Source organism: Epinephelus fuscoguttatus, linkage group LG17 (assembly GCF_011397635.1).
Source record: "Epinephelus fuscoguttatus linkage group LG17, E.fuscoguttatus.final_Chr_v1".
In the NCBI taxonomy this organism is placed as follows: domain Eukaryota; kingdom Metazoa; phylum Chordata; class Actinopteri; order Perciformes; family Serranidae; genus Epinephelus; species Epinephelus fuscoguttatus.
In genome coordinates, this window is record NC_064768.1 from 21308512 (window position 1) to 21322270 (window position 13759).

Genomic DNA, 13759 nt, shown 5'->3' on the forward strand with positions numbered 1-13759 from the left:
AATCTTTTAATCGTTTAAGTCAAGAAAATGCACCTATATGAAAAGCGAATGAGCACCAACGGCTGGACATAATTTAAATGTAAATACAATAACTTAATATTTGGCATGGGTTGGGTGCAGGTCTCTAAATTTTAGAAGATAATTACATCGGGTGGGTAGCGGGTGGATGATTGATGACTGCACGAGGATTCGGGTGCGCCCAAACGCCATCCGCGCATCTCTAGTATGTGAAGCAGTGGTCAATATTCGAATAAGCTAAGTTCACCCTACACGACTTTCAAAGTCATCAGATCGCTGTACCGTTTACACAACTTGCTGTCTTGTAATCAGGAGTCTTGACGTTGTTGTGGTTTTCACACTACATGACTGAGCGCTGTAAGAGGGTCACACACTTCAAAATCTTTCACCAGGAGAAATCTCAGATGAGTATGTTATGTGAAGCAGAGTTGCTTGTAAGCTAATAATAGCCTAATACTCACAAAAACATTGCATGCAACAGTCCATCTTCCACTGTCTTTTAGTCTTTCTCTGTCCCTTTCTGTCTATCCCTCTCACACACATACACACACCTTGGAGCGTGTCGCAGAGCCACTTGTCTCTCTCCTAGACATGTCTTACGCTCTCATTGGCTGTAGCTCGCTGACAAGGTTCCTGACAAGTCCAGATATTTAACATGCCAGATATTTGGGGAACATCTGCGACACAACGATGCAGCATGCAGCCATGGAAGCGGCAGTTTGCAAATGTGGAGCCAACACCAATTTGTTTCTGATCTAGGACTTTTGGCGGGGAGCTCCAAAAACTGTCTGCGAGCAGAAAATCAGGGCTCAAGTCAAGTAGTGTGAACCAGGCATCACAGGCTAAACTCTCACAGGAAGGATTAAGTTAGAAATATTCTTTTTCCTTCTGCTTCGACTCTTTATTCTCCCTCATTTCACCAATGTCTGATGTTCTCTCTTCTCCTGCCCAGAATATGACAGACACCTAGCAGCAGCAGTGTCAGCAGGGAAAACCATGGCGACGGCTTACTTGGACCCCAACCTGAACCATGCCCTCCTGGGTGGCGCCAAGTCACGGCTGAGCGCAGGGGGGTCGGACCGAACCATGACCGGCTCTGTGGACAGGGTTCTGAAAGTCTTCCATCACTTTGAGAACAACTCTGAACAGAGCTGCTGGTCCTCCAATATCAGATATGGAGATGCAACCGATGTCAGGGTAAGAAGAGAAGTATTTTTTTCTGCCATCATGTTCTAAATGTATATATGCTCACAAAATACAGGAGATGCCTTACATTTCAATACAATCCAAAACTCACAAAGTCAGCCGGATTCTCAAACAAGAGCAAATAGTGCATTTGCTGGGGACTACAACACATTTGGTGCTCATTTGGTGTCCCGATTTGTTGCAGTTTATTCCAAACAGTGGTTTTAAGGTGGATTTTCACAAGGTCCGAGCTGTCTCCTCTGATAAAAGACACTCTGCACAATGAGAATATTTTGCAGGCAAATACATATAACCTCGGTACACTGTGTACTAGTGTATGTTTACTTAGTATCCTTTTAGATCCACTCCCATGACACGGAAACTACTTAGCACTGCTCCAACTTTAGTGGTTGCACAGGATACATCACTGCAGACATCCTCTCCTCTCCTCTCCTCTCCTCTCCTCTCCTCTCCTCTCTCCACTCTCCACTTTCTCCTTCAGTATCTAGGTCAGACCCCCTAGCATTTGCAACACACATGGTTCTGTGAGCATTATCATGTGTGTGTATGATGTCTGTCAACTTGTTTGGGTGGGAACGTCGCATTAAGTCGCTTGAAGTCACCTACACACACATACACGGACTCATGTCCTCATTGACCTGATGCAAAAGAGCAAACATAAACACTAGCGCAGTTGGCACACTGAGGGATGGCAGACTGACTTCTTTATAGACTGGATAACTGTCTTTATCCACTGGGCATCTCGGGTTCACTCACCACATTGATATACAGTTTAGCACATGTGTTGAGCCACCACAGCTACTGATGAAAGGCAAATGCTTTGTAATTTAGCCCAGTTTAGCCAAATACACCAATAATTAAATTAATATCCGCAGATTTTGCACTTAATCCCAAAATAATATTAGTGTTTAGTCTCACAACAGTGCGTCTAACTGTGCAGGGGAAGAGGGTAAAAAAAGTATAGTACAGTAAAACTGTTCCCTTTTTTTTTCCAGGGAATCATCCAGAAGATCCTTGACATCCACAAAGTGCGCTGGACGTCTTGTTTTGGTCTGCGTCTCAGCAACATCCAGTCCAGAGACCAGGTGCACTGGCTCCACCCCGATATGGGCGTGTCCCACGTCAGAGAGAAATACGACCAGGCACGACCAAACGAGGAGTGGAGGTAAAAGAAGAAGAAGAGTGTGTGTGTGTGCGTGTGTGTGTGTCATATACTAAACTATGTGTTTAATAAGCTGTCATATTTGCTGATGTAACATATCTAAGATTCTATCAAACACAGTAAGCTTGAAGGATGGATACCTTTTCGATACCACAGGCGTAAAATGCAACAATCTTTATTAATTATATATTTGATAGTATCAAAAGTGCCAGAGCTTTAAAAAACATAAAAGTCCAATCAGAGTTTTATCCCAAAACTGCACAGACAATCGTGAAGAAAAGCACCCGATCCTCAACCTGTGGCTGTTGTGACATTTTCTTCAGCAACAAACCCACCATACGACTGGATTCGTGCGTTCAGTGACTTTTTTTGGTACCAGCACTGTGTGCAAGAAATACTGTTTTGTTTGCCAGACATTTTTTCCTTTTTCCTTGGTATAAAAGAGGTACCAAGTCTTGTTTTCTATACTTATATTGACGTTTAAAATTGTGTATTGTGGCAACCCTAGTTCAGTGTCACTGCCTCAGGCTAAAAATAAGAAGCATGTCTGACACAGAGGTGTTGTTTTGCTGTGATTTTATTTGCTAACGTGCTGAGTGGTTGTAAAGGTGCTGTCAGACTAGATTTTCCTCTGTTAGAGTTACTTGTCTGCAGACAGGAAATAGTGTGAGAAGGGTTGTGAGCAGAAACCTCAGGTATTAGCGTGGCTAGCGGGCTAACAGCAGCAGTAAATCACACAGCTTCTGATCAGCCAAAGCAGTGTCCCTTCTTCTCTGCTGCTTTTATTATTTCCCCAAGTGTATCTCTATAAATGAGGTTATAGACAGAGAGTATTTGCAGAACACAAGATCAGTCTCACCTTTTCTCCTCAACTGGCTGGACATTAGAGCCTCACAATGTTGTGTGTCAAGACTGAACTCTGGATCAATATGCAGTCATTTCTTATTGCATAGAAGTGAACGTGAAGCTAAATCAGGTGTGACTGGACTTAAATTAAGGCAGCCAGCATGCAAAGACGTTGGATAGTATATAACTGAGGTGTTGTCTCAAACGTTTACCAGGCAGAGTAGCTTTATATATATCAAATACAAAATGAACTTGGCTTGAGATTCTGTGGCGAAAGGGAGTAAAGAACCTTGGAGAAAAGCTGTGCAGTTACACTTCATAACTGGTTTCCTAAACATATAATAGTGACTTATTTCGCCTTGTGCATTTAGTCAAATTTACTGTCTCCTCAAACGGCTAGCTTCAGCAGTCTGCCCTATTGTGCAGCAGAACAGCAGAAGTGATTTATTGTAAACAACGTCATGAAAAACAGTGCAGCCCGTCTGTTAGGACGACTTGTATGTGTGTGGTGCGGCGTGGTTGAGGTGGTTTGGCAGTTTGGATGTTAATGCACTGGTATATATTACGTTTATTGTGGTGGTCTCTGTGCTGATGCTATTGTGAGGTGGAGACCTTTTGCACTGTGGACATAAAAAGAGCGAGAACCAGATGTCTGCTTTGTCTGACTAAGTCAACAACCCTTGCTGTCTCTCTCCTCCACTGATCCTGCAATCAGTCTCCTTATTTGCATTCTTGCATATCATTTTTTTCCTCACCACCTTCTGTTTTTCCTCTCCCTACTCCTTCTCTACATCCTCTCTCTTCTTCTCCTTCTCATCATACTCTTTTTAATCATGTCTACTCCTTGATTAATCTTGTTCTCTTATTTGACTTCACATCCTTCCTCCTTTCCTCTCATCTGCGCTGCTTTTCCCTCAGTTCTTCATGTTTTTATCCCACAGAAGGCATCTCAAAGACATCACTGTATCCCAACACTTATTTCCAGTAGATACAGAAGCTGCAAATTATTGTACAATATGAAGGCTCACTCTATCTTTCTCCCTGTCCTCTGTAGGTATGAGTTAAGGATCCGGTATCTTCCAAAGGGCTTTGTGCAGCAGTTTACAGAAGACAAACCTACACTAAACTACTTCTACCATCAGGTATAAACACACACACACACACTCCCAGAGGCATCCAGACACACAAACATATTTAATTTTCTGCCAGCAGCAAGCGAGCGCTGAGACATATGGCTCCGCTTGAAGGACTGTATGTGTTTGCCTTTGGGTAATCTAGGTCAGCAGGACCGTGTGTGCATTTGTGTGTGAGGTAGACGGCTTGTTGTTTGTAGAAATAAGTGTTTAATAAACATATTTCTGTGGTGTGTATTTGTGTCCCCCAGGTGAAGAACGACTACATGACGGAGATCGGGGAACAGGTGGAGCAAGATGTAGCTCTCAAACTGGGCTGTCTAGAAATCAGGTGGGACTTGTTCACACTGCTAAACTGTGGCTCTTTTTCAGGACTTTGTGCATGGATAACTGCATGTGCATGTTTGATGGCTATATATCAGTGTTCATTATTTAAAGGAACACCTACTTCTTCGACTAACATAAAACCCCCAGTTGTAATTCCGATGTAGGTGACAAGCCAAAATGTTCTGGTCTCATAAAGTTGTGCTTTACACTGCAAATGTTGCTGAAGTTTTGACCTCTTCGGTCTTTCTGGAAGTAGATGTTGTTCCATGAATCCTTGTCTTGGTAAAATTTAAAACCTGAAATGTTTTAGGAACTCATTTAACAAGTAGTCTGTTTTACGTGTGTGCATGTCTGCAGTGAATGTATCTGACCTTGTTCTCTCTGTCTGTGTCCTGCTGGTTTCAATTCCAGGAGGTTCTTCAAAGACATGAGAGGAAACGCCCTGGACAAGAAATCCAACTATGAACTATTGGAGTAAGTATGTTCTTCATGAGCGAAGTTGCTGCAGCAGTGCACGTTGTCTTTTAATAATTTCATTCTTTCTTTCTCACACTAAAAAAAACCAAAAACCTTTGATAACCATTTTACAGCCTGGCTCTACCAGAGGCGTTATTTATAACATAAGCTTTAATTATTTATTTATAGTTGAACAAGGGAAGCTTTCACCATAGATGCTGCAAAGGGTTGAATGGGGAAAAAAAAGAATGAAGAGTGAGCTATTAGATGGATACAATAATGTAAATCACATTTGGTCTCACTCATTCGATCAAGTCTAACTTAAGTCTAACCTATAATATACACAGCCGACTTGGTCCAAATCTGGAAAGAAATCTTTTCGGACTTTGAGGGAAAGTGAAAACCTTTCCATTATATAGATTTTTATATGTTATTTTAGTCCATTGATCAACGTCTCTGGTACAAAGCATTCTCCCATGACCTGGAAATATGTTTTGTATCCCAGTAGTAAGAACAGAAGAATAACACAGTGTCTCAGTTTTTGGTACAGAGTTCCTAGAAATCTGTGAAGTGAAAAACAAGAGTTTGGGAATTGCACAAAAGTCTGGAAACATTTAAAAATTGCTGTTCCATTTTTTTTTTTTTTTTTTTTTTTTTTTTGCAGTCCAACTGTGATTTGACATTTTTTTACATGTACTTGCGCCAAAAAAAGGCTACAGTGTAGCTATAGTTATTATTTTTATCCCTGTTTCCTCAGTCACCTGATCACATTCGCCATGTTCTGTACTCTGTCATATTTGAAAACTGATTCGGGTTTGGCTGCTCTGTCTATGGTAGCTCCCTTGTTTGCTCCATGTGTTGCTCCCTGGTAGATGGATGTCGATGAAGAACATTAACAAACTCCGGCCCTAACGAGGCTTGGCTCTAACATGCTCTGACTCTAATGAGCTGCCCTATTCCAATGAAGTCTTTCTTTCAGTCCATCAGCCTAACGAGCTCTCCAATTAACTTAGAAGAATGCCTTCTATCTTTCCACTGACATCTCTTTGTCTCTCTTCTCCATCCTTTCAGTCCATCTCTTGTCTGTCTCCTCCGAGCTCTCATCCTCTTTTTTTGTCAGTTCTTTTTCCTGAGTTCCTCCTCTCTTTGTTTTTTCTCCATCTCCCTCTCACTGCCTCTCTCGTTTGATTGGAAAAAGATGTTGTGTCATGCATATTTTAAACCAAAGAGAGACGGAGAGGGAAAGTGCTGTTGGGGCTTTGAATACACCAAGCTGACAGTTGGCCATCAAGGCTCTTGTTGAGTGTCTGTGGTCCATCACCGCCCATACATTTTGGCAGTGCTGTTGTTTCACCCATTTAATTTCTCCATTTTTCTCTGCTTTTTCCTCTTTGTTCCTTAAAGAGCAAAAGACCACACAGACACTTTGTTTTCAGGGTCCATTATTTCTGATTAAGTTCCTTATAAATTTCAAGAAGTTTCCCGAAGAGTTTCGTTTTTGTATGCTCCCTCTGGAGGTTGTGCTAGCAATTAATTGGAATTAATTAACTGGAAGTGTATCAACTGAGCACTGTCTCTATTCTCCCCATAATTTGTTCTGACTACATAGATCTTTCAAGGTAACCTCTCAGACATTATTGGGAAATTAAAGACCCATATTTTCAGTTTGTCTTCCAAGTATATACAGTAATATGACTGCCTCAACAGATTTGTGTCAGTGTGACAATATTAGTCATTTTGGTTGTATTTCCACGCACTTATCCCCTGTTTGGTTAGTTCCTCTTCTGCAGCCACTAAACACAATCTCATTTTGGAGATCAGCTGGTCGGAGTTGGCTGTAGTCCTTGTGGTTGTGAGCTAATGCAATGCGTGTAATCAGTGGCTTTGTCAGTGCTCGTTCTTTGAGGTTGGTGTGGTGTGTCATCTCTGAGTCCTTTATTCACTGTATCTGTCTGTGCTTCCTGTTCCTCCTTTGATGATAGCTTTGATTTTGAGAGAGAACGTGAACAGTTTTACAGGTAACATGCAGCACATTTTATAAAATGATCCCCTCATAGACATGATGATGGGCAGCCCCAAGCATAGTAGTGGTATTTACACTTGTTTTATTTGCTTAAGAGGAGAATACTTTATGGAGACAGTTCACTCTAAAACCTGTAGTGCAAATTATTTATCTAAAATGTTTTGGTGTGAGTTGCAGTGTTGGAGATACCAGCTATAGAGATATCTGCCTCCTCTCAAATTTAATGGAACTAGATGGCACTCAGCTTGTGGTGCTCAAAGTGCCACAAAAATACATTTGTCTCTTTCCAGAAATCATGACCCGGTTAATCAGGATAATCTGCAGACCTTGTTGTGAGCAGTTTCATGTAGGAACTATTTTCTTTCCACCTAACTGCACGCGCCAACCGTATCACAGCACAGAAGGAAGTGTGCATCTACTCATGAAGGAGAAGCTTGTGCTTGTGAAATTGTAAGTTGTAAGCATCATTGGCTTCCTCCTTAGCTGGGCTCTAATATAAGCTAGCTCAGTGGTGCTAGGTGAGCTAGCAGTAGATGCACTCTTCCTTCTGTGCGTTGATGCACTTAAGTGAGCGTAGTTCTGTAGGAAGAGAATAGTTTCTTCATAAAACTGCTCACAACAAAGTCTGTGGATTATCTTGAGTAACGGGTCATGATTTCTGGAAAGAGACATTGCTGTTGAGTTCTATAGAGGTGTTTTACAGCCAAGTGCCATCCAGTTCCATTATATCCAAGAGACAGCAGACAACTCTTGTGCCGATATCTCTAACACTCTGCAACTCACACCAAAACAATCTAGATTGATAAATAGCACTGTGGGTAAGAGGAAAAATACTTGTTTTTGATTTTAGGGTGAACTGTCCCTTTAAAGCTGGGGCAGCCTGAAACTAAAACCCCAACCCTGTTGTACACCATGCAGTGTAATAATACTATACTACTAATTGACTGATATTTGACCTATGTTGGAGAAAAAGGGTGATGTAAGCTCCCAACCTTTCCCTCACTCTCTCTCCTCTTGTTCTCTCCTACTCTCTCTGTGCTTGTCTTTTCTCCAGAGGAGTTTGAGTCATTAGCCGGCTTCCTGTTTTAGCTCTGCACATCTTTCTTTGTCTCTGTGGTCTCTCTCTTTGTACTCCTCCCTGCCTCTCTCTCTATCTCTCTCTTTCTGCTCTCCCTGTTTTTCCTCAGCCCCGTCTCTTAGGAAAAGATGAGTAGTGCTCTGTGTAGTCAGCACTTAGTCATAGCTTTCTGTTTCTGTTTTCTGTTTCTTGTCTTCAGTTGCCTGTCCTGCCTAACCGTGTCTGTCTGTAGCTGTTGTTGGTAATTTCTCTGCAGAGGAACAAATAAGCTCCTGAGATCAGATGAAGGCAGAAATGGTTGTCGATTAACATTCCTCAGTGTAATTACAGCATAATGAACATTCTGCTCTCTTCCTCTTGTCTCTCTCTGTCTCTCTTTTCAGGAAAGACGTTGGTTTGAGGCGTTTTTTCCCAAAAGACCTGTTGGATTCAGTCAAGGTGAGAATAATGGGTTTTGAATGGAGATCAAAAGGAGGTGGAGGAGTACTCACAATAAATATGTCAGGTTGCTGAAAGAAAACACCCTGGCAATCTAGTTAAAAATAGTTGAATTAAAGGGTTTCTGATCATAATTTGGGTGAGTGAGCATTCAGCAGCTGCTATCATAGTGTTCCCATCTGCTCCACTGGAGCTGCTCAGTAACTAAAAGTAACCAAAGCGTGTGGTTTATAGGCAGCTCCCTGGTGTAAGTAACTGCTGCTTTGAGCCAGTTTTCTGAATGTGTTACTTGACATGTTGTCAGACTCAGGCTGGCCTGGCTGAGAAAGTGTGAAGCAATCCAAGACTCAGCAAGATTGAAATGAAATCTTGGCCAACTAAGCGGCACAGTTTAGATGAATGGAGACGAGAAGGAGAACGAGTAGGAAAATATGACACTTTTACCAGAGAACCCGCTTACATACTATATATAGATGAGTGTGATGAATGTAGTTTTCATCAGTGAAGAATCCATGCTCTGCAAGCCCCACTGTGAGAGGAATAGGTAGACATTTTGGGAAACACTCTTATTCGCTTTCTTGCAGAGAGTTAGATGAGAAGATTGTTACCACTCTCATGCCTGTCCAGTAACAATGAAGCTACAGCCAGCAGCTAGTTAGCTTAGCTTAGCAAAAAGTAAGGCTTCATTTACACCAAATGCAGCGTTGCAGCGAAAAGCCCACTCTGCCCATTCATTTAAATGTGGGTAGTGTATCTAGGCTGCGGTGATGTGGCTCCAACGAGAAAACAAAGCAGTCTGTGGTGAAAAGTTGAAACAGATTCAGCTGTTGGAGAGACACAGCACGACGTCAAAGTGTGGTGGCCAATCATGTAATCGGCGATCAGACTGGAAAGTCGCCCGCAGCCCATGGGAACAAGCAATGCAATCTCTTTCTGTCGTTAAATGTTGTACAAACTTATCAAAGACAAATACTCCTACACCGTCGCACAACTCTTAGGATAATCGGCACAATGCCAGATTTGGTGTGAATGCATGCTAACAGCTAGCCTGGATTTATACTGAAATTTGAGTTTCCTGATCATCAGCACTCTGCAAGCACCGTTTTAATAACTTTGGTTATGATATGAAGACACGTTAAATAAGCTTTTGAGTTAGAATATTCAGTTCATTTGTATTTTGGCACATTTGCTGGTGTGTGTTTGTGTGTGATGGCTCGGTGGGCTCGCTCAACGAACAGTGTCTGTGTCAGTGATAAATTTACGGCACGCGTTTCTGGGGAGGGTCTTGTTGTGTGCGTGTGTTTGCGTGGGTGTGAAAGAAAGGCCCCAGTGACCCGAAAAGGTCTCGATGTCAGCAGGCGGGCGGACAGATGCTCTGCAGAGGGACAGAAATTGTGTTTGTGTGTGTGTGTTGTGTGTGTGTGACCCTCAGGTCATGTATAAAACCCACTTTCTCTTTCCAACAATGAGGAGGGAGGAGGAGGTGTCAGTGTGCGTCTCCTTCTGGGGTCCCCCCACGTCTGTCAAGCCCTGCTGACTCCCCCCTCATCACCTACTTTATCTCGTCTTCTCTTTCTCTCATTCTCTACTTCTTTGGCAGACATGACAACACACACTCCCCTGAGTCCCGTTTTATAAGACATCATATGTGGTCTGTTTTAGTTGGATTTAACACCATGTTGTTTTTTCGAGCAAAAATGACAAACATTGTCTGATTCCAGCTTCTCTGTTGTGTCAATGTGATAATGAAAAGGAATATTTTTGGGTCCTTGACTGTTGGTAGGATAAAAAAGGCGATGTAAAGACGTCACTTTGGGCCATTTTTTTTGCCATTTTAGAGACCAAACGAAAAATCGTGGACTTAATCATTACCTGCAGCCCTAATTAGTTTCTTGTGTCTGCCTTTTAAAGTATTTTTGTTTGCATAATTATATCATGTATTAGCAGTTAAAAACAGTTATGTTAATGTTAAGCAAATAACTGTCTGACACATCTGCTCGCACATACATTCAGTGAGAGACGCAGAGAGAGAGAGAGAGCACAGCTGTCATTTACGTCTCTGTCGCTCGCTCTGGTGAAAGAGAATGGTAGTCATTTAATGGGATTATGCACCCTCAATGGACTCTACTTCCACACACACACACACACACACACACACACACACACACACACACACACACTCAAACCCCAGAGCAGATGGCTGTGGTAGTAAACAGTGACTGATGTTAGCTGTGGTGAAAGCTTTATAAAGAGCAGAGTCTGTTCATTCATATTGACAAGCTGGGCAGCAGGTTTAGTAAAACTGACCTTTAGAGGCTTTAAGGATCAAAGTTCCATCGACCAGCTTGAGCCATGGAGTCTGTTGTCCCCTCATCAGATTCATAACCTATTGAATCCCTCTCAACTTCAATAAACCAAGGATTAGGACAGAAAGATTTGGTGATACCTAAGTGAGATTTATTGACACTTTTTGAATTAGAAACTTGGTCAGACCTTCAAGTCTATTCTACAGCAGGCCAAATATGTGATGATGATGATCTGAGAGTACAATCATCAATGAAATGTCCAAAAAACAAGTACACAAGTACAAGTACTGTGTGGATTTAGACATGACTGCATTTGTGCCTCCCTATTAAATATTGAGGTCTTCTAGCTAACTTGAGAATAAAGACTAAAAAAGATTGTTAGTATAGTCTCCTCTGATTTGTATTATTTACATAATGACTAGTGTTGTTGCAACAATGTTTGGGTTGATAAAATTTGTTACATAGACTTGGTGCTAAATTTAAGCATTTTCACTGCTCAAGAACTGACAAAAGATATGTGCTACAGATATTTTCAAAATACCACAGTAGAGACACTAAGACCTTAATGAACACTACAGAAAAATCCTTGCTGCTTAGTTACCAAAAATTTCGACATTTGGAGATTACAAGCGATCGGATAGAGAGCACATCTGTTTTGGAAATGACAGAGAAACACCCTGTCAGTATACATATGAAAGCCATACATCCTCTGAATGCTCGTGGTCTCTTGTTTGTGGTTGTAAAGTTTCATGAGGCTGTGATTATCCTAGAGGTCACAATAGGTCATTTTATACAGTGAGGGCAAGTTTCAAAAAGTGATCTGACTATAATGAAAGGGCTACTATGGTGACTAACATCGTCATGCAGTAATACAATATGTCTCATTTAATCCACAAGAGTCTCAGCTTTCTATTCATACCTAATTTATGCAGTTCCAAGACTGTTTAAGAGACCCAGTATGCAGACATATTCAAATACAATAGGCAAAAATAACACAGTTGTAGTGTATGAGGAAAAACAGCATGGGCCCAAAACTGCATGGGACCAACATAAAGTGGGCATGTCTGCAAGGGGAGGCTGGTGGGTATCCAATGAACCCATTCTCACTCACATATCTTGAGGTGAGCAGTAAACGGACCCATGTGAAACAGTTTTACCATTTTAGACCAATGTGATACAACAAACTATTGGACCAAAACTCCAAATTACCTCCAGTTACTTCTAATACAGATCACAGCTGAGGAAACACACACACACACACACGTAATACACACGGCCATCATTGTGTCCTTCCTTATGTCAACAGACTGATGAATTTGACAACATTTTGTAAAGAATATACTATGTGTGACTTGTCAGCAGAGTGACACAACTGTTCAGGCCTGTTGCTCCACTGACGGTCAACATGGTGATGAGGGGAACGATAGCCACTCGCAGGACTTCCTCTCAGGAAGGGTGGACACTTTGGACTGACGATATCTCTGTGTTCATACGTGTGTGTGTGTGAGTGAGTGTGTGTGAGTCTGTGGTGGAATTCGAGGAATTTAAACACTGATCCTATCAAGAGTCCACATAAGCGCACAGACATTATATTCTATAATCATTTGTGCGTTATGACATGACACACATACGGCTGCACACACAGGAGCATTGTGGATAAATGTGTGTGTGTGTGTGTGTGTGTCTGTGTGTAAGTGTGTGTGAATGTTTCTTGATTCCTCCAGGCTTAATGAGTAGACAGCTGGCGACAGGGCTCTGTAATGCTGAAATGAAGTGTAGATATTCATGCTTTTATTTACAATTGAGTGATAAATATAGCAATAGAAATGGCAACAGAACAGATAATAAATTTAATTAAGGCTTGATAGTCATATAAATGATTCTGCCTTCAATAATGATGAAGATTTCTTTCGCACGGTATACGTTTTATACATACTTTTCGTCATCTTGGCCTCATTAGACTCATCTGACAGTCAGCTTGTGTGTAAAGTCACATTTAAAGTCAATAAATCAATCCAATAGATTTCTTTCTGGTTTTGATTTTAATTGTGCAACTGTTCATTTATTTTGCATAGAATGACCTTAATGTGAGTGAACCAGACTACTGTAAATCCACTCATGCTTTTTTAAGCCTGGTTCGTAGTGAACTAAATCCCCTCTAATCTTGATCTTAATCTATATACGGAGAGCTATTTATAGTTTGTCGGTACTGTACGTGAGCTTGTGTGAATGTGTATTTTCACTGACTGTACTAAGTGTTTCTGTGGGGCTGGGTAATATATTGACATTATATCAGTATTGTGATATGAGACTAGAAATTGACTTAGTTTTTGGATATTGTAATATTGTCAGTGTTGACTTTTCCTGGCTTTAAAGGCTAAGTTACAGTAAAGTGATGAAATCCTTTGAATTTACCAGACTATTTTAGCTGTTCTGATATTTTTCTTTACTCATTTAGTCATTATAGCCAATAGGGCTGGCACAATGCCAGATGTTCACTACACCAGCAGAGTTCACAATAACAATATTATCACAATATCTATAGAAAATTTGGAAAATAACAACATAGGGCTGCAACGATTAGTCGGCTAATTGATGACTAATCGACTATTAAAACAATCGGTGACTGTTTTAGTAGTCGACTAATCGGTTTGAATCTTTTTTCATAGAAAAGTACTATAAAAGTACCCCAGAATACTCTTATTGCAGCTGCTTACGTTCAAATATTGGCAGCTTTACACACTCTCCCATGACGGTGAACTATAA

At 41.2% G+C, this 13759-nt stretch overlaps 1 protein-coding gene across 4 annotated transcripts in view; it reads left to right on the forward strand.

Moving 5' to 3' along the window:
* The window catches only part of LOC125904231 (focal adhesion kinase 1-like), a 74239-nt gene that overhangs the window by 25189 nt on the left and 35291 nt on the right, over positions 1–13759 (forward strand). For all 4 annotated transcript variants that reach the window (XM_049601493.1, XM_049601490.1, XM_049601491.1 and 1 more), the window contains 6 exons: positions 971–1215; positions 2220–2389; positions 4287–4374; positions 4617–4696; positions 5104–5166; positions 8633–8687. In XM_049601493.1, the coding sequence (XP_049457450.1) occupies positions 1015–1215; positions 2220–2389; positions 4287–4374; positions 4617–4696; positions 5104–5166; positions 8633–8687 (657 nt within the window). In that variant the 5' untranslated portion in view covers positions 971–1014. The remainder of the gene's footprint in view (positions 1–970; positions 1216–2219; positions 2390–4286; positions 4375–4616; positions 4697–5103; positions 5167–8632; positions 8688–13759) is intronic.